This window comes from Agrilus planipennis, unplaced genomic scaffold (assembly GCF_000699045.2).
Source record: "Agrilus planipennis isolate EAB-ADULT unplaced genomic scaffold, Apla_2.0 scaffold107, whole genome shotgun sequence".
Classification (NCBI taxonomy): domain Eukaryota; kingdom Metazoa; phylum Arthropoda; class Insecta; order Coleoptera; family Buprestidae; genus Agrilus; species Agrilus planipennis.
Window position 1 is genome coordinate 275008 of NW_020438869.1, and position 22557 is coordinate 297564.

Below are 22557 nucleotides of genomic sequence, written 5' to 3' on the forward strand. Positions count from 1 at the left end.
TCTTGAATATGAGAAACTTGGCCATATACATGTTTGACTTCGTTCAAGCACCGCCGCCGGTTGGTTTCATTTCTGTGTTCCCATTTCGACATACTTTCTTCGAACAGTTGCCATTAGTTTTTATATCACCTTCTTCATTTAAATGAGACTCTTATCTCGATATGTATCAGTTCGAGAGGCGTTGTTCCCTATCGAATGTGTTAAGACCATAATTAAATTAAACTGCTAATGCAAATGGTGCCGCGATCTGATGGTTGTCCGAGATTGCGTTACCTACCTACTACGGATATGGATGCTGCATCTTCGCCAGAAAATATTTATCAGTACAGAGATCATAAGAGCAGTAAGATGTCTAAAAGGAACTGAAACGAAACACGTCATGCCAGTTCCCGAGTGGTCAGCGACCTCACGCCTTTCCCCCCAAGTAAGGAATGTCAAGTTCAATCGTAGACAGTTGAACAACGTATAAAAAATTGCCACTGCCACCGGCTCTTGTAAATACTACTTAAATTTATTATGTACGCTTCGCTTACAGTAGCTCATGGAAACCGAGAATATGAGTATCACATTAATACTTGCATGCTAAAGTTACAATGGATACACGCTGAAGGATATTCTGCTGTATGATAGTAAATTGTGGTCAGGGTTCCATAAATAAGGAAAGTTGGTACTTCTGTCTGGGTTAGGAATTCCTGAAGTCCATTTATTGCATGTTTTCAAACACTTCTGTTGCTGAATCTTCATAAATGGTTCTAACAATGAAAAGATTGTTCAGGAGCAAATATGAGAAAATATTGCCCAGCTTGTGCAATTATAAAGGATTCTTTGAAGGTTTGTTTTGATATACAGGGTGTTTCTGAAATAAGTAGCAAGCATTATATGGTGTTAACTAGATGCAATAGAGAATCGAATGATGAGTAAACCAGAAGAAGTTGCAATCAGAAACCCTGGGAATGGATTGGCAAAGTACAGAGAAATTGCATTAACAACTAAACAGCTACATCGACTGTGAATGTAAACAGTGACGGTTGTGTAAAGTGAATATCAACAGCTTATTACTACACTACTACAGATAGTGTGTTGACGCCCACTGCGATAAAAGTTAATCAGAAATACAAAAAAAGAATGCAACACGAATGCTACTAATTAGCAGCTTATTGAATACGGCGTTGCAATGTCCTATTTCTTTGCGCGATCTTATCAGAGCCCGATTGTCTCTAGCATGTACTTTTGGAACATTTACTTGATTTTCTTGTTTTATAGTGCTTTAGCACCTCCTGTTAGGTTTCTACTTACTTGTAAACACATTAAGCTACATCGACGGTGAATGTAAACAGTGACGGTTGTGTAAAGTGAATCTAAACAGCTTATTACTGCGCTACTACACATAGTATGTTGACGCCCATTGCGATAAAAGTTAATCAAAAATACAAAAGAAATGCAACACGAATGCTACTAATTAGCAACTTATTGAATACGGCGTTGCAATGTCCTATTTCTCTGCGCTATCCTATCAGAGCCCGATTGTCTCTAGGATGTACTCTTGGAACATTTACTTGATTTTCTTGTTTTATAGTACTTTAGCACCTCCTGTTAGGTTTCTACTTACTTGTAAACAGATTAAGACAGTATAACTTTAGAGTGAATGAAAAATGTCTGTTGCTTGAGTGACTTGGCATCGATGGTGATGGTTCATCTTTTATCATGAGCAGAACTTGGAAGTAGGTAAAGTGTACCCTGTGGCCTTGTTTTCAATTTTCAAAGCATCAGTTCTGTGCAGAAGTGATTAAGTGAATATTGATTTTCCTTTCAGAGTTTGTAGGGATACGCAGCAGCTTTCAAAGGAAACGCTTTATACGTATATCTTCGTGCCTATCTCTACTCCGCGCAATTTGTTATTCTCTTTAAATTTACTTTTAAACTTCAACTTTCCGCATGAAAATTTAAACATGGGTACCAACGGAGCGGACGTATACACTTTAGAGCGGGGGCATCATCTCTTCATTTTTAATTTATCAGCATTGGGAGATTATTAAAAGCATTTACATTTCAACTGAAACTGAAATATAATTTTACGACGAGGGCCCTCGTCGTCTTCTTGTCGCTTTAAAATTCAAAACGGTTTAATGGCCGCTGTCACTGTTTATTTAAAAGGAATATTTCTCGCGAAAGTTAATAATGAGTTTGACGTCTTTATTACTTAAGTAAAACTGTCGGCCGGCAAAATTTATTCCATTACAAGTTCGAGATTCCACAACCAGATACCAAAAGGTATATAACGTGATGGTTATCGTTATGTTCCATGCAAACGTTTGATTGCCCGACGAGTTAAATTGATAATCAGTTAATATGCTTATTATTATTGATGCGATGATGCTCAGTAAAATGAATTTAAAATTAAATTTTACTCGCAATCATTTCGGAAAAGTTATATTTCGACGATACAGCCGCTGATTGCAAGAGAGTACTCAATTAATTATCATAAAATTAAAATTCAGTATAATGCAGATGCCTATGGTTTAATTTAATGCTTTTATNAATAAGATACGAAAGGTAACAGCAGCAACTACGATGAAACGCACCTAATATGTCAAATGGTTGAATATTAATTCACATTAATATTTACCCAGTTTATTGCTTTCTCAGGGATAATTTTTAAATGGTAGAATTACCATTGTAATATTGAAAAAATAATACTAGATTCTACATTATGTAACAGTCTTTAGGTTATGTATGCGTATAATAAGACCTCGTCGCTTGAAGGCGGACGGTCGTCTACTAATTTTTAGCTTTATTAGTCATAAACCAGAAGTGCTACTTTGCTCAGGCTCAACTTAATGAGGTATTGTTCCATAAAAAACGAATAAAATTCTACGATGGCTCTCTTCAGTTTTATAACCAGAATGCCGCACGAAATAAAATTTTATAGGTACAGGGTGTAATATTTCAATTGTGCACCTAATTATTCAAAAGCAATTAAAACAGAGGTATTTAATATCTCCTTTTATTTTTGATGTTCTTAAGTAAAAGAATCTAATTAAAACTTAAATGTGCTTATCTTGCACTTCAATAATCTTTTCTTAATCTGCAATACTAATTTGAAATCATTTTTTCGATTTTTTATTTACCCACTACAAACTACCTCAAATTAATGAGGGAAAAATTGTTGCTGTTGTCACAACCCCGCCGGGAATCGAACCCGGGACCTTTGGCTTAACGCACCAATGTTCTGACCACTAAACTACGATCTTTCCTTTCCTTAATCTATCGTAATGATGGAAAAAGTATAACCAAAGAGATGCGTACAACGATTTTCGAACCCGTGACCTGACGGATGGTAGACCACAATGCTGTGCTACTAGCTACGCGACTCGCTACTCACAGATCTGCAATTTGGTCTATTATAAGGCGCAGGGTATTCTTTTATATTCGATTTTATCATTTTTTTATAATTTTTTTATCCTATTGGTGACCTTCAAGTACCATAAATTTGAAAAAATATAAAAATTTCCGTACTTGTTAGTATAAAACTATGTTTAAGCGTTAGAAATAATCTTATTGTAGAAAATCTACTTCTTTTCGAATTATGTGTCAATGTTCGTTTTATTTTTATAAGATTGTGTCTCAACCTCTTCAACTGTGCTATTTTTAAAACCCTTTGGACGAGGTGCTTACTTCTCGACTTCATTTGATCACAGCCGAATTGGCTTTTTTTGCGTCCCCTTTACCGCTATCTTTAACGCCTCGCCGCCGCAGCGATTCGGGAGCGTTCTAGAAAAAAATCCATTTCACGCCCATCACCCTCAAAGGACTGTACCGTCAGACAAAAAACGTAAACGATACACTGACTCGCTATATGGAAACCGCATCAAGACCCCGAATCGTTGTGAAAGATGTCGTTGTTAAACACCTATTTCCGAAGCGTGTTTCCGGCCACCAAAAAACATTCTCTCCCCGGCTGCTCCTGCGTGAGGGTGTCCCTGGCCCGTCACATCCAACGAACAGACCTAAATCTCGTTCCAGGTTCGTACACGCATCTCAACGAAACGGTAATATACACGAGATGTTATGCGTTCCGTTTTTTGTTTCAAACAAAAAAAGAGAAATCATCCTGACAGAGATAAAGGGGGAATGTGATGTGTAATGACGATTTGTTTTGGTAATGGGTTGCGTTGTTGCTTGGACGAATTTATTACGAGAAACTATTCGGATGACTGAAATATATTTACCTACTGCAGCTGGGTTCTCTTGGGTATCGATGTGTGAAGGGCAAGGGGTTTGAAAGAGGCTTGGAAGTCAAACAGATGTGGTTATAGGTGCTAACGACGAAAACGATGGGCTACAACTTAAAGTCGAATTCATAAAAATGCGCATACTCTTATCATGTATTGAAAATTATTTTAGAAATTGCCAATACCGTATCTTCGGGTGGCGCACGTCACGGGAAGCCTCCTTTGAGGACAGAAAGGGCCACGTGATCCTACAGGGGAATTACCCCCCGCATCTGGAGTTTGACTAATCCCAAAACCAGTAATAATTATAATAACAATAGCTGACGCTGGACACTTGCTGCCTATGTGGAGACTCCATAAAACTATCGCAACCATATCACACCAGGATGCCCATTCTTATCCGGCATTTCCTCACTAGAACCAAAGTAGTACAAAGTTATAAATAAAATATATTCCCCACTATAAATACAAAACCTAAAAGGAGAATTGGTCAAATAAACAAAGTTCAGCACTGCAAACAGAGAAACACAATTAAATAATAATTTTGAAAATTGTTAAGAGTTTTATTTAGTGTCCGACCGAAACTGGTTTTTACTACCGAAACCGAAACCGAATTTCGGCAACGGTCTCAGTTTCGTCCGAAACCGAAACTTCCTTATGAGGATCATGTTTTGAGAGAAAAATAAAGAAAACGTTATTATAATCAGTCAGTTTTATTTTTTTTCTTTAAATCACATAGCTCTGCAGTCTTTGACATTTTCACTTATTGATAATCAAATCAAAATCAACATAACAACCCCTCATTTAAGGAAATACTTTAATTGCGCCTTAAAAATACTTAAAATAGGTGAGATGTTTATTTGAGTAAGTATAGTAGACTAGACTCATTTTTCTTTTGAAGATTATTCATGCTTTTTTTTATATAGTATTAAACATAAAATATCTAATAATTCAATTAACCATTAATGTATGTTAATATTCACCTTTTACAGATTACCTCAAATTAACAAAGAAAAATTGTTGCTGCTATCAAATCCTCGCCGGGAATCGAACCCGGAATTTTTAGCTTAATGTGCCAATAAGATACGAAAGGTAACAGCAGCAACTACGATGAAACGCACCTAATATGTCAAATGGTTGAATATTAATTCACATTAATATTTACCCAGTTTATTGCTTTCTCAGGGATAATTTTTAAATGGTAGAATTACCATTGTAATATTGAAAAAATAATACTAGATTCTACATTATGTAACAGTCTTTAGGTTATGTATGCGTATAATAAGACCTCGTCGCTTGAAGGCGGACGGTCGTCTACTAATTTTTAGCTTTATTAGTCATAAACCAGAAGTGCTACTTTGCTCAGGCTCAACTTAATGAGGTATTGTTCCATAAAAAACGAATAAAATTCTACGATGGCTCTCTTCAGTTTTATAACCAGAATGCCGCACGAAATAAAATTTTATAGGTACAGGGTGTAATATTTCAATTGTGCACCTAATTATTCAAAAGCAATTAAAACAGAGGTATTTAATATCTCCTTTTATTTTTGATGTTCTTAAGTAAAAGAATCTAATTAAAACTTAAATGTGCTTATCTTGCACTTCAATAATCTTTTCTTAATCTGCAATACTAATTTGAAATCATTTTTTCGATTTTTTATTTACCCACTACAAACTACCTCAAATTAATGAGGGAAAAATTGTTGCTGTTGTTACAACCCCGCCGGGAATCGAACCCGGGACCTTTGGCTTAACGCACCAATGTTCTGACCACTAAACTACGATCTTTCCTTTCCTTAATCTGTCGTAATGATGGAAAAAGTATAACCTCTAAAACTTCACGCGTTGTTTTCTCACGTGAATGGAATATACGAATTAAGCCTGATTAATTGAGGTTAATTACTTACACCAACTGCAAACACACCAACAACAAGCAAAGTCTGCAAAGCGTAATTCTCACCTTTCTCTAACAAGACATGGCTGACGCTGGTTTTGTGAGTCACCTGCGTCATCGGTAGAATGACTGGTGGATACATAAACATGGGTGTCTGTTTTCCATCCCGTGGTTTGTTTATTTACCTTCTGCTTAACGGCAATCTCCTACTTGCAAATAACGGTTTCCGTCAGGCTGATTATTAATTAATCGGGTGCTTCCTGGTTGGATTCCATATATTAAAATACATATACTATTATGGTGGTATGTCAACATACGTACCTAAGTAGAAAGGCAACCTTTCGTTCTGCTTCAAAATCCCATGTATTTTCTTATGAAAGCTTATTTTCGACCGAGTAGCATGGCCTAAAGGTTTAGACTATCGCTTAGAATTCAGGAAGACCTCTGTTCGATTCCGAATCTTACTGTCCTGATCCAAGTTTTTCCGTAATTTCCTTGGATTTCCTAGGAAAATGCTGGAACGGTAATATTCAACAGATAATCATTCATTCTCTTTTGTCTTCATTTCGTCCGTTTTATCTTTCTCATTTCAATCACCATCTACGATTCCTGAAAGGAGGTAGAAGAGAACCTTCCGCTCTACCTTCTGGCGTAGTCCAGAGGGACTGCCCGCCCACCAGCATTAGGATTGTTAGTGGGAATCAAAAGTTTTTACCCCCTTCATGACTACTCTTCTACTCAGTCATCTTTGACAGCTGGCACCATCAGCCATCTTTTATGCCTTCACAACTTCACCCGGATGCTTTGCCTTCCGAGGGTGCTCCGCTGTATAAAGGGGTTAAATTGAACGTACAAGGCGAATATGAATCTTCATAAGAAAGAGGATAGGTACATGGGATTTTGAAGCCTAACGTAACTTGTGTATCTGTCGATAACCATTTTCTAACATTGATTACACCTCTTTAATTCCACTTGTTACAACATCCTTTACGTTTTAAACCATTAGGGAATTTGGTTACAAAGTATCTATATACCAACAGTTGTGGCATCTCTATTAAAATGATCGCCTTCAATAAAATTAGAAGAGTTAGAACTAAGGAGAAAATAACCAACGGTGTGTAAAGGCGTTGCGTCAAGGACCTAGGATTTTCTCATTAAACGTCTAAGACATGTCCCTAGCCCAGTCATTACATTCACACCTCCAACAGAATGTAACGCGACCGACCAATTCAGGCAATAACTCTTCCGACGTCTGGCGTTTTAATATGCGTGTCGATGTTCAGTTGAGTTCGACGCATCGTAATTAGCCATGATGACCACCACCAACGCCACCATGTTGTACCAAAATGGTCAATAGGCGTACCATGAAATGCAGTAAAAATGTGTATAGTTTCTATTAGAATTTGAAAATTGTGACTGTTCCGTTATAATAGACCATTCTGCTTCCAGTTGCATGAGGTTATGGATTTATATAAATTTGACATTAAAATTGTTTTTTATGAGGTATTACTTACTCTATATCCAATAAAACTTGTTCGACGTTAAGTTGAAATTGGGAGAATGGGTGGGCAACGTACAAATCAATAATGAGTAGGTCATCAGTCTTAAGATTATTTCTAATCGCTTGTTAATCTCACGATACGCTATGTAAGGAGCTCATTAAACAATACGAACATATCATCGATCCTGTCGCTCTACAAACAAAATTTATCCATGCCTGTAGTTACTAGACAATCCTTATTAGACCAGAAAAATCCGAGATTGCTCTACATTTTATTAATTTTTAAAAATTTATCATAATCATACAGTCTTTAGTCCTAAGACTGGTAGCAAACCCCACTCTCTCCTGTGTTAAGTTTATCTTGTATTTCTCTAAAACTAGAAGATCCCACATCCTTAACTATTTGTGGACAGCAATCTAATCTGGGTCTATATATCTCTACCACTCTTAACCGCTGTTTCTGCTTCTAATAGGTCTTTTTGACTAGCCCTTCGTGCCTGAGAAGGTGTCCTACCAACCTATCTGGTTTGCTTCTTATTGAGTACCATACCTTCTCATTTCTACTCTTCTCTATCCACGGTATCCTCATCATTCGCATGTAATGTGTGATTTTGAACGCTTTTAACGTTTTCTTTTCCTTCGCATCCGTACAGCGTCGTTCTCCAGACACACGTACAATCTTTTTCGAATTTCTAAAGTGACTTATTTTGTTAAAGGTTGCGCTATCCTTTGTTTTATATCTCTACTGCTCTTTCCATCCTGAATTATCTGACTTCCTAAGTATCGAAAATCAGCGACTTTCCTACTTTTTCTTCGAACTAATTTTGTGAAAATTCATTAGCCGGAATACATTGGAATAACGTTTTCCTCCATAATCTAACAAAATATTCCCAGGAGAGCAAGATCTCTGTTCCACAACTGCACCTTTAGGTTACATATTCGACACTGTAACCATTTACGTTAGAAAGTTAAGAAAAAAAAAAAAGAAGTTTTAAGTGCATTCATCGCGACAAGACCGAATTTATGGCGTGGCCTATGTATCGCCCATTCAACTGAATGAATTAATCTCGTCTGAAATTTGATATCTGGTGCCAACGAAGTGATAAAATCCGTTTAAACGTCAGAACACCGGCCGTAAATTTCGAACAAGTGCTCCTCTTATTAAATTATTGTCCGATGGCTCTGTTCGTTATGTAGTTATGTTGTAATTAAAAATGATAAGTAGTTAGTGGGAGTAAACATTCGGGAGAGACGGGCGCTAGTTGTGACGAACTACCCACGAATATTGAGTAATACTTTGATATTTTAGGAAGCAGCGATGAATTATTGTTCTTTCCAGGAATATTTGACTGCATTCCATTACGGATGTCACAAAACTGTTATTATTAATTAAATGGTACATACAGAGTGTTCTGTAAGTGTAACTACCAACCATTTAACGCAAACACCATGTAAAAACAATAGGGAATACAAACCACTTCGAATTATTTTGTTCGATTATGGTAACCTACCTATCACGTTGAGGTTAGCTACGCCGGGATTCGTTTCAGCNCAAGATTTAAAGAGAGATAGAGGTAGACTGAGGCTAGATTCCTGTTCTCAAATAGTTAATGTACGTTACTGAAGTCCTCGTGAAATGCGAAGATTGGCTCAAGGTAGGAAGAGTGGTTGGAGATGGATGATGAACTAGTCTTTGAGCTGGAGACCTCATGACGATTATAATATAAGACCTACACCCTCCTTTTATACGAATAATGCGACAATTATTTTTGTTTCATCGCCTACATTTGATGCCTCAATTAAACAAACTCAAAAACAGAAAATGATGTAGGTTACTTTGGATTGAGTTTCGCTTATAAGTTGTGTTCCTTCTACAACTTTCGTTTTATTTTAATAATATAAGTATTTTAACTTAAGTAAATTGTACAGGCACTAAAAAATAAATCGTTTTACTAGGGATTCCTGTAAAAGATTACTTTACATCCAGAAATTGCTTTACGTACTTTTGTTGAATTAAACTTTTTTTAAGAGTTTTTTATGGAAATTCAAAAAATAAAAATATACAATTTTATACCATCGTAAACAGACTAGAGACCATTTTGACTGCATTCCATTACGGATGCCACAAAACTGTTATTACTAATTAAACGGTACATACAGAGTGTTCTTCAGTTTAGTATCTTCAATGTTTTTGTGTAAAGGAATATAGCATCAATGTTCTTAGAACGATTCATAATGGAATGCGAATTAGTGATACCAATAAATCACGTTCATTGCCTTCTGGACATGGAAAAATTATAAATGTCTTGAGAGTGAAGGATGTTTTCAGTAATTTAAAATCAGTGTACGAAAGAGGAAGTCGATTCTAACAGGAAGACTCATAAATAATCAAGCAGTGGCGAGTTGAATTGCTATTTTTGGTTATTTCGAATACAGTTTGCTCCGAACTTGGAAGCTGGTTTAATTAAACGCAATTGCTCCGTCTAATTAGACGTGCGTGTGTTCGTGTCTATTTCGTTAGCAGTACATCATTGCATGTACTTGTCTGCATGTGTATGTGTGGTTGTGTGTTATGTATGTAGCTATCCGGGCTTTTTTGTAATCTAAACTCTGATTGCAACGTCAGTTACAGTTGCAAACGGTCAAAGATTAAAATTTCATGCAAATGGCTTTTCATTGCAAACGCCGTAAGTTAAATAGCAGGCGTTAATTCAAATTGGTGCATTGCATAATAATTAATTAATTGTATGAGATTTTAAACGAGGGAAAATTGCCTTAATTAAAATATTTAATGAGGTTATCTTAATATCGGTATGCCTATGTATATATTTGGTACATTTTGCTTTAATAACTAGATAAATTTGTTACAAAGTTAAAAATTGTTAAGAACTTTTTTGGGCATTTACAAAAAATAAGTGATTATATAATAATCGGATATTTTTTGTAGTAAATTAATTTTCACATTAATATTAAAAGTTTCTTAAAAGTATTTCATTTATTATTGATATGGATCCAATAGTTCGACGAATCTGTTAGTTAATAAGTACGTTTTGTCGTTATTATTGCTGTCACCTTTCGTAGCTTAGTGGTCAGAGCACTGGTGAATAAAGCCGGAGGTTCCGAGTTCGACTCCCGGCGAGGGTGTTATAGCACCAACAATTTTTCCTCACTATTTGCGATAATTATAAATTGAAATGGTATTTACTTCTTTTTAATAACAATTAGCCATTATCAATGACAACTAAAAAGACTATTGATAGTGTATTGTTATTTACAACACAATTTCGTTAACAAATCAACGTCATTCCAGACTAAACTAAACCTGGGTTAATTAATTATATTTTTCATCCGGATATCGTACGTGGTGCATAATAGTAGTGGTAGATGGCACCACAATGAAGAATTTCTATAATAATATAGATATTTCAATAAAAAAAATCATTAAGTCATTGAAAATGTTTTATGATATTAAGTTTATGTGTATATGAATTAACTGCCTTGTTTTTGATAAAAAAGGGTACATATTTCCATTTGAATCCTAATTGTAACAATACCTCTTACGTCATAATTAATTTGGAATAAACAATCTTGCGTATAGAGACAGACAGATTTTAAATGTTATCTATAATTTAATTATTAGTGTGTATTTATTAAACGCCCAATTATATCTTCCTTTATTTATTGATGTTAGTCAATAAATTTCAATTTATTTGTGAGCGTTCTTGTGCATGAACGTATTAAATTTATAATCCTCCTTGGGGAGCAAAATAATAAGCATAATCCCTACATTAATGTATTTGATACCTCCTAAAGCAGGGATTATTATCAGACGAGGGCTTTTTAATAAAGAAAATCGATATTGAGGGGAAATTCAGGAGATCCTTAATATATTCCTATGCGAACGATATCGAAGTGAATTACGATTTAGCAAAGCAAAATACGTCTAAGATATGAACTCTATGTACAAAATTTAGAAAAACGATAATGAAAATGCCAAAGTGGATTAATAGAGAATTATCACCTAAGAAAAACAATTAAAAAGTTTAAGAGTAAGGAGATACTAAAAAGAGCCGGAAAATAAAAGGTATCATGGAAACCAATAAGAAATAGGTTGGTAGGACACCTTCTAAGGCCTGAAGGGCTAGTTGTAGATACATTAGAAGTAAAAACAAGATTTAAAGAGAGATAGAGGTAGACTGAGGCTAGATTCCTGTTCTCAAATAGTTAATGTACGTTACTGAAGTCCTCGTGAAATGCGAAGATTGGCTCAAGGTAGGAAGAGTGGTTGGAGATGGATGATGAACTAGTCTTTGAGCTGGAGACCTCATGACGATTATAATATAAGACCTACACCCTCCTTTTATACGAATAATGCGACAATTATTTTTGTTTCATCGCCTACATTTGATGCCTCAATTAAACAAACTCAAAAACAGAAAATGATGTAGGTTACTTTGGATTGAGTTTCGCTTATAAGTTGTGTTCCTTCTACAACTTTCGTTTTATTTTAATAATATAAGTATTTTAACTTAAGTAAATTGTACAGGCACTAAAAAATAAATCGTTTTACTAGGGATTCCTGTAAAAGATTACTTTACATCCAGAAATTGCTTTACGTACTTTTGTTGAATTAAACTTTTTTTAAGAGTTTTTTATGGAAATTCAAAAAATAAAAATATACAATTTTATACCATCGTAAACAGACTAGAGACCATTTAATGCGAAATTTCTACAATACGGTAATATTTTACCTGAATATTAAAGGAAAAGGGAAAAAACAACAAAACATAAACCGAATAGTTAAAGGCTAAGTACCTTTACGGCTGGTGCAAGAACGATTACGGAAGTATTAAAAATCCCCCTTTCCCATAAAAAAAAGCACGGGACTTGTGCTTTATTACGTCGGGGAATAACAAGGTGGCACGCATTCCGTGAACTTTATGTTTACACACAATTTTCGTTGCAGATGCGTCCTTTGGGACGAATATATTTTTATATCGTAACGTTATACTCCTTGAAAAGATATATAGAGGAACGTATAATAGAAATTATACCTCCAGGATATGATGGAAAGGTAGGCAGGGAATTACATATGAGAAAGGATATTAAAAGTAAACCTGTTACTTAATTTTTATGAGATGAAATGGAAATGAATTCAAGCTCATGTCAACAGAAACCAAAAACGTGGAAATTTTACTTTTATTATTTAAGAATTTTAGCTTTCTGATTGACTTCTTCCTTGCTCTCAAGAGAAGTAATTCAAAATTGATTCAACTTTTGAAAAAGTTTTATTTTTACTTCCGAAAATCTGATTGTTTTGATTCGTATTGTATGGGAATAGTTTTTGTGGAAGGTAGTGTTCGTTTCAAGAAGTTAGAGATATGTCCCTTCCCTTTATTAGGATACGCTGTAGCATAATTCCAAATTCAATCATATTTGTCTGCGGAGCTCATTTCCCCACCAATCATCGAGCGAGAACTAGACAAAAGTGTACAGTACCATTTCCAAAATTATTTAAACTGCCTCGTTAAAATTTAAGAATAAGCTTCATTTAAAAGCATATTTAGCCAAAAATAATAACAAGTGAATTAATTTAAAGTTCTACACACCTATAAAACTTTTGCTTTGTTTTCTATTGTTAATTTATATATATTTTTATTTTAAGAAATTGCTAAACATTTTCGTCTAGTACTGTACAGTTCTAGCCGATCTCTAAGACGGCACATCGAGAGCTCTGCTCGTTCAAGCTTGTTCCAACTGTTTCTGACTTGCTCACGCCTAGTGTGTATTCTTTCTATCTTCGCGCAGATTTCTTCAAGGTCACAATTCTAACAAATTGAAATGGACTGTAATAGATTTATGATGATTATGGTGATGTTTTTTTTCAAGTAAAATATGGAAGTCAATGAGAAATATTTAAAGACGAATTTGATTCAGAAACAGGAACTAAGAGACCTACATTAATTGTTCTCAAATAGTTATGGATGTGGAATGCTCTATTTTTAGGGAAATGCGAAAATTATCTCAGGAAAGAGTGGAGGTGCGTGTCCAACTTATCTAAAGACTGATAGTGATGATAATAACGCATATCTTAAACGATTTCGTCAAAGTCTCATATTAAGTTTCTTTCTGTTTTGAACTTGTTATTGATTCTACCATTATCCATATATTATTGTATTCTATTAGCCTCTAACCGTTGTTTCATTCTTTTCAGGACAGTATCGTTCCCCCAGGATAACGGAACATCCATCTGACATAACAGTCGCCAAAAACGAACCTGTAACCCTCAATTGCAAAGCCGAAGGTCGTCCAGATCCGACGATAGAGTGGTTCAAGGATGGCGAACCTGTTCGCACGTCTCCCGTAGATAATAAGTCGCATCGCGTGCTCTTACCTTCGGGTTCGCTTTTTTTCTTGAGAACTGTTAGCAGCAAAAAGGAACAGGACGGCGGGGTCTATTGGTGTGTTGCCAGGAATGTTGCCGGCTCAGCTGTAAGTCGGAACGCAACATTACAGGTTGCCGGTAAGTCCACTTTAAATATGTATTTTAATGATGACCACACTCCTATTTCTGGAGAAAATTTTCTGGTCATTTATGATTAGTGCAAATGTTTAATCTTTGGTGCGACAGGTGGGACGATTAAAATTGACATAGTTGACAATAAAATACGAGGGTGGATTGATAAGTTTCCGGCCTGACCAAGAAAAACAAGGTTTTTAAAAATTTTTTTTTTTTATTTCTCAACATAATCTCCTCCAAGGCTGATACATTTCTCATAGCGGTGTTCCAGTCTATTAATGCCATCTCTATAGACTGATTCGTCAAGCTCCTCAAAATAACCATTTACAGCTTCGATTACTTCTTCATTGTCCGCAAATCTCTTACCGCCAAGCCATTTTTTGAGATTAGGGAACAGAAAATAGTCACTCGGGGCTAGGTCTGGAGAGTAAGGAGGGTGCGGCATCAATTCAAACTTTAGATCGTTGATTTTAGCCGTCGCAACGATTGACGTGTGCGCTGGTGCGTTATCGTGATGAAACAAGATTTTTTTCTTCGCCAGATGAGGTCGTTTAATTTTCACCTCGTGGCTCAAACGTTGCAATAAGTCTGCGTAGTATTGACCAGTGATAGTATTACCCTTTGCAAGGTAATCAATGTATATAATACCTCTTGCATCCCAAAAAACAGTAGCCATAACCTTGTTCGCCGAAAAAATTGTTTTTGCCTTCTTTGGAGTTGGTTCCCCTGGTCCAATCCACTGTTTAGACTGTTCTTTGGTTTCAGGAGTGTAGTGGTGGACCCACGTTTCGTCAACGGTTACGAATCGACGCAAAAATTCGCTTGGATTACGCTTATACAATGACAAATTTGCGGTAGAAATGTTTTTTCGAATCAATTTTTGGTCGACTGTTAGCAAACGCGGCACCCATCTTGCACAGAGCTTTTCCATATGCAAATGTTGGTGCAAAATATGTTGCACACGTTCATATGACATCTTACAGGTCTCAGCTATCTCACGCACTTTCAATCTGCGGTCTCCCAGCACTATTTGATGAATTTTTTCGATCATATCTGGAGTTGTGACCTCAACGGGGCGTCCTGAGCGAGGCCCATCAGAGGTGCTCACACGACCCTTTTTAAACTCGGAAACCCACTGCTTAACGGTTGAATATGACGGGGAGGATGTCCCCAGTGTTGAGTCCATCTCTTTTTTAATTTCCTTCGGCGTTAACCCCTTCAAATAAAAGTATTTGATGACAGCACGATTTTCCTGCTTTTCCATTTTTACGAAAACCACAGAGGCGTCTTGTTCAGCGTGCTGTCAAACCTACACTAGCAAGGAGATCGGGCTGAAACTATAGCTACAAGCTATCCAAGGATGGTACTATAGAATGTCACCTCAAGGTAGGCCTAGTGGCGTCATCTCTTGGTTAGGCCGGAAACTTATCAATCCACCCTCGTAAATTATGTGTGACAATAGACGTACCTTCTTTCTTCTTTCTCTTATTAAGTTAGGAAATGATCCATGAGTAGTACAGACAATATGAAAAGAAATAATCGAATAATAGTAAGCGATGCAGCGGTTAGAGGTTACTTAGATACTCAAAAGATCAAAGTCTACTTTATAACTGCCTGGCTATAAGGCCAAATGATGTGCAGCCGCTTTTCTGAACCCAAAGTGACTCACAGAATTTAGAAACAGACTAACGCTTATCTGCTCAAGGTTACCTTTGATCATTGCGCGTCGTAGGACGTGATTATACCACCGTTCTTCCTATTTTGCTCTAGTAATACTTGACGATAACCCCCATACGCACTAAAACTTTATAAACACACTGTACATCATTGAAAAATTGCTACAAATCTTCAGTATTCTTGAAAATACCCACTCACAACTATCAGGAAAAAGACCATTGCATTTTTAGTAGCGAAAATGAAATATGCGTTGCAGGAAGGTTTTGATGGCCTCGAAAACTGATTGTCCTTATCTTAGCATTGACATTCACCCGCTGCACCCTGATAGATTGTCTCTAGCGTGACGTTGATAAAAAGTTGAGTGAGAGACGCACGTCGGCGTCGAGGAGCCGACGGCGGACATCCTCGTCATGTTCTTGCGCGTAATGTTTTGAGTAGAGTTTGTCACGTATGAACATCATTAAGAAGCTTGATTTATGGTATCCGTTAGTTGTAGTATGCAACCAGCGCCAGCAGAGCCCTTTAGATGTACGGTAATGTCCATTGGAAATAGAAATAGAGAAATACCTTCATTGTATATGGATGTTGTTTTTAAATGAAACTTCCTTAAGTTTAAAATAATTCGAAGTGGTCTGTATTGATTGTGCCTATCACGTTGAGGTTGGCTACGCCGGGATTCGTTTTCAGCAAGTAGATATCCACACAAGTGGACCTTGTTGGAGCATACGTAATCCTAAAATGTAGCTTCGTGCTACAGATGGCGTTTACTGCGCCATTTGTAATATTTCCTTAAGTTTGTTCAAATGTTACGTCATTATTGTGTTGAACGTATATATATGTAAACTTTTGAAATAATATTCATATATAGGTGCATACCTCGTTGGCTACACTTTCTCTTCAAGGATTAGGTTAGCTCAGGCGTCTATTAACTGAGATGCATTCGGGGGTTGTCGGAGTAGATTTATTAAATTTCGATTGCAAACGTATGACGGGTTGCCGCTCGTGTCAGTTTTCAATGAGTCACACTGTACCTACTTACCCTTTCATACCACACACTACAACTTCTCAGCAAGTTCCTTGGTTCGGGACTTAATCGATTCAAACTCGAAGTATTAATCATTGTCCAGTGACATTCACGATAGCCCTTCTTCAACTAACATCGGTCCAAGTATGCCCTGAATGATGGAACAGGAGCGGACTGACAGGTTACATTAAATATCAACTTGTTTCGCATTTATTGCAGTAGAATGAGATGCCAGTGCATTTAAAGGATTGGATGGGGATGAAGACAAAAGAGTATTTCAAATGGAAATTGTTTACGTGTGTGACAGAAGTACATATAAAATAAAATAATTCGAAGTTGTCTTTTCTGTCGAAACTGCCAGACGCAGATCGCGATTTCGATCTTTTTGGATCTCATCAGCGCGTCTCAGACAGCTCCTACAGAACACAGACCAACTTTTACCTGACGTCTTAAAAGCGCGTTTTAGAAAATACCACAAATGGCGCGGTAAACGCCATCTGTAGTACGATACGCGATCCGCGTCTGGCAGTTTCGGCTGAATACAGACCATTTCGAATTATTTTATTCAATTATGGTAACGTGCCTATCACGTTGAGGTTAGCTACGCCGGGATTCGTTTCAGCAAGTAGATATTCATATATTCAAAATGGACCGTGTTGGAGCATACGTAATCCTAAAATGTAGCATCGTACTATAGATGGCGTTTACCGCGCCATTTGTGGTATTTTCTAGAAGTACATATGTATATATATATTAGGAATGTCTTCTAATAAATTGACTTCCATAAGGAATGATAATGTTTAATGTCTGAAGTTTTTTGTACGCATCTATAGAAGATACTTCAATGCAATTATTGATCGACCGTAGGTAATTATCTGAATCTCTATAACGTCGAACGGTTCTGTAATAGTATAAAGTTGTTAATTTGTCGGTTGTGTAGCGGACGATGTAAACTAGCTTTTTAGACAACTATAGTACGTACCTGGATGACCAACCGCATATCAAGTGTCAATAAAAGAATTTGTATTCGATTTGAAAACATATTCGAATGCCTGGTTCGAAATGATGATGTTATCGATTGACTGGCTCTCGTCCACTAACATGACGAATGCGAGTAGATGTGAATGAAGGCAATTAAACGAATGACTGACAAAGTAATTTCGATACATCATTGCCAGTTAGTTAGTTAAACGGAAGAAACGAATGTACATGTTATTTTTGTTGGTTGCAGAGGCTTTTGTTAATCATAAAACCTGAACTTACAAAAGAAGTGATACACTGGTTGATTTTGTTTGATTCATTGTCTCTTTTTCAATGTGAGTATATACAGACTAGGCGAAGAAATTAAACCGTCTAAAAAATTTTTCTCTCCCTGTCCAACTGCGCAATTCCCATTTATAGATAACTACTCAGAAATGAATCCAATTTCATAATCATCATCATGAGGTCATTAATCCTAAGATTAGTTGGACACGCACCTCCACTCTTTCCTATCCTGAGCTAATCTTCGCATATCCCTAAAACTAGAACAGCGTACATCCTTAACTATTTGCGAACAATAATCTAATCTAGGTCTACTTCTACTCCTCTTAACTCCTGTTTCTGCCTCTAATATGTCTCTGACTAGACCTTCATGCCTGAGAAGGTGTCCTACTAACCTATCTCGTCTATTTTTTATTGAAGAAGATTCTCTGGAACGCTCAATTACTTTTCTTAATATTTTCATCTTCTAAATTATTTCGAATTAGCAAAAAGGAATTTCTTTGTTAATTCTCTTTAGATGTAGTAGGGTTAGTTTGAATTCGAAGAATGATAAAGGTAACCAAAATTCCATTTACGAACAAGTGGAATTAATTAAGGGCTTGGCGTCGCTGTCGCGTCGTTTAGATCACTATGTCAGTCACGATTCGTGTTAATGGTGCACGATTTCATTATATAAAAAGTGACGAAATCGCCATTTGATTACTTTTGTCAGCTGGAGCGGCTCCTGGTTTTGGTTCACAGCGGGTCATAATAATGAATGGTCAGCGTGACAAAGTTTCGCTACAACAGAACTGAACTTTTCTGAAAGTATTCCGCTTTGAGACAACGACAGTTTTATATCACAATATGTGTCACAATTACTGCATTGGAAACCAACAGTAACCCGGCCAATGTTGGAGGTTCATTCCCACCATAATTTCGTGCGTAATACTTAACTTAATATCCATGGGTAATCCACAGTGGGTAACAGCTTTTAAGGTACCTAAATATAGAAACAAATGGACGCTACTAGTATGTGTATGCGTGTATACACACATTTCGTTTTCACAGGTTTACTGCAAATTATGATTTGGTTTTTACACAGACCGCAAATAGAAGCAATGATACCCAACCACGTGTAGAGCAAAGGTAAGAAAACAACAACTGAGCACAGCACACGCCGCCGGGACTCTAGCGAACTCCCCGCTCTTCTCGCGGCTGCGCATTTTATCGATCTAATACAGGCGTTGCCCTCTCTCCGCCGTCGTCAGTCCCATCGCCGCTACCGCCTCTAACCACGCGATATACCCTCTACCCCCTCCACACGGCCGTAACGCTTTTTCGTGACAGAAAAAATCGTAATACCCCGTCTATATAGAAGTTTCACTTCAAAATGTTTTAACTTTAACTGTGAAAATATCTTACGAGTATGCAAATGTGATATTTTGGTAGAGACGTTCTTTTAATCTTTCGTTGTGTTTCGTTCGTGAATAAAAAATAATGGCGTGGATTTTGAAAATATCCAAGAGGAATTTCATCGCCAAGTAAAACTTTTATTGTCAAGAGAGATATATGGGGCTTTCGTGGAAAAACCAACCGGAGAGTGCTGGAGAGAATTTCTGGATAGGCAGATAAAATGAATTTGACGCATAAAAGTTGAAAGCCGTAAGATGAATGCGAAATGCGAAGAAAAGAAATTTAGGATGACAGTATCGAATATTTATGCATCTGGGGGAAATAGCAATTGGTACCGTTATTTTCAACCTTCATTTCATATTCATGTTTTTTCCCGCTCGGTAAACTTTAACATTTTGAAGGGACGTTGGTACACGTACGAAAGAATGTAGAAATTTATACAATTTTATTATATCTAACTTTCAACATGCCCCAATAACAGTGGTTAATAATAAGTTGTTTTGAAAGATTGACATTTTCGAAAATCTTCTTCCAGGAAAAAATATTATTTCGTTATCAAGAGTTTATAACATTTTGCAACGAAATTTGGAAGAAATATTTTTGAAGGTAGAAAATAAAAAACCCTTGTATGCAATATTTCATGATCTATTGAATACTCTCAAGAACTAGGTATGTTTGTCGGCAACTTCTTGCAGTTTTATAAATATAATATACTTATATGTAAAAAGTAAAAAAGTGTGAATGTAAAGATAGGAGATAAAAGATCAGAAGAAGTGGCTAATTTTAGATATCTGGGAATTCAGATAAGTCAGGACGAAAGGATAGTAGGGATAGTAGGAATATAAAGCAGAGGATAGCGCAAGGTCGAGTTGCTTTCAATAAAAAGAAGTCACTTACCGACGAATGATGAGCATACCGTGGATAGAGAAGGTGAGGAATGAAGAGGTATTAGAAAGAATAGAACAGAGGACTCCATGAAAGCCAATAAAAAATAGGCGAGATAAGTTGGTAGGGCACCTTCTCAGGCATGAAGGTCTAGTCAGAGACAGATTAGAGGCAGAAACGAAAGTTAGGAGGGGTAGAGATAGACCTAGATTAGATTACTTAAGGATGTGGTATGTTCTAGTTTCAGGGAATTGCGAAGATTAGCTCAGGATGGAGAAGTGCGTGTCCAACCAGTCTTAGGACTGATGCCCTTACGATGATGATGACAGACCAATCATGTATCTACACATATTAACAGAAATGTAAGGGTTTGTATGTTAAGATGGGGTGGGTTTTTATGTATGTACGTATGAAGAGTTTATGGCATTTTCAATTAGTCTAAATACATAAATGAATATGGAACTTGGGAAAGATTGTTTTTCTTGAACTTATGAATGAAACGGGAGCGCTTAGTTTGTGAAATCGATACGAGAAAAAGCCAAACATAAAAACGGAAATATTGCTGGAAACGTTCCAAAACAGCTGCAGACAGCGGTTAAGTGCCATTGGCATGGACATAATGCGGGAATCTGCTAAAATCCGCGACATAACACGCCAGAAGCGTGGTTTTTATTTCTAACAACCGGCGTGATTTATCGATGTTATAGTTGAATGTTCCTTTTTCTATTCGACGGATAAAAAATAGTATTTTGAGGAAATTGCTCATCATTGGCACATGTTACGCCATGCGTCAGTGACCAGATCGTTTGTTACACGTCCGCGAGCTTTTTTTCGGTTGAAAAACCTCTGCCAAAGGCACCAACTTTGACATCCACGTAATAGCGATACGTTCATCATTTTGTTTGTTTTTTTTTTTCGGTTTTATGACTCCCGTAAACGGTTTATAGATTTTAACGGTGGTTAAGTTAATCGTTTTATTTCAAATTTCAAATGAGCTTGTCAGAAAGTCAACGTATTTTGTGGACTATCGTCAATTATTTTACTTATTTCTCTACAGATTGATGATAATTAGATTACACGATACAAAACTACATTGTAACTTAATTTGTTTTAGTATTACGTCTCACCGTAGTAGGTCATCTAATATCCTCAAGTTTTTTTATCTTTATCTATTCTCCTATATTTTTATATCTCCCTATTGTATATTATCCTCATATAATCCATTCACTCCTTACTTTTTTATCCCATCACTTGTTCCGAATTTATCTAAGATAAAGCCTTCCGTGGCAGAGATAACTAAATTGGAACATCCCAAAAAACCTGAAACAGTTTTTTAACTTTTTAATAGGCCTTTTGGTTGTTAAATCCTACGGTAATTAGGTGTACAAATGAGTATTTCTGCCAGTAGATGTTGCTATCTGCCGCAATTTCATAGCGTTTTACTTACAGTATATTCGCTAGGTGGCACCTAGTACCTTTTGATGTAATAAATTAAAAAAATTATTAGCCTTGATAATTAGATTTTTTAATTTAAAGGTATCATGCAGTCGGTTAATTAAAAGTAGTTATTAAATACTAGTAGAAACACTAGCAGAGGATAGCGCAGGGTCCAGTCGCCTTCAGTAAAAAGAAGTCATTTCTATGGTCGAGAACAGTTAATTTAGAAATTGGATGAAGATTGTTAAAAGTGTATGTTTGAAGCGCGGCGCTGTACGGGTGCGAAACTTGAATGGTTGGCGCGACGGAAAAGAAAAGGTTAAAAGCGTTCGAAATATGGTGTTACAGGCCTGACCCTGGAAGCGGGCGGAAATTTTAAAATGGCGTGGATGCGCGGTGGCAAAAGTAGGCAGTTTTAGGTATAACGATTGCATCCCTTTTTTTTTTTTCAGTATTCCTATCAGGGGCGTAGATTAAATATTTAAAAACAGGGATCAGTGAGCAAGTAATAGAGATACAAACAGAAGAACTAATTGTTGATGTTGGTGACAGTCATAGAGATTCCCACGATGACAGTGAATGTGAAAACTAAATACAAAACAAAAGCAATAGGTTTATTTTTTCTTTTTGGTAAGTTATGTTTCTACATTATTTCCTAGTACGCTACTGTCCTATCTGTATTAATAGTATAATTTACGCCTACTGAAAGCTTATTTGTGTATCGGTT

General features: G+C 36.4%; 1 protein-coding gene and 2 non-coding genes across 3 annotated transcripts in view; 1 reads left to right on the top strand and 2 right to left on the bottom strand.

Moving 5' to 3' along the window:
- LOC108735556 (roundabout homolog 2) overlaps positions 1-22557 on the top strand; it is a 104310-nt gene that overhangs the window by 44362 nt on the left and 37391 nt on the right. The window contains exon 2 of the mRNA XM_018467557.1: positions 13844-14152. Within this exon, the coding sequence (XP_018323059.1) occupies positions 13844-14152 (309 nt within the window). The remainder of the gene's footprint in view (positions 1-13843; positions 14153-22557) is intronic.
- Trnan-guu lies at positions 3179-3251 on the bottom strand. The gene has a single exon. It is a non-coding gene; the product is annotated as a tRNA-Asn (tRNA).
- On the bottom strand, positions 5950-6022 carry Trnan-guu. The gene has a single exon. It is a non-coding gene; the product is annotated as a tRNA-Asn (tRNA).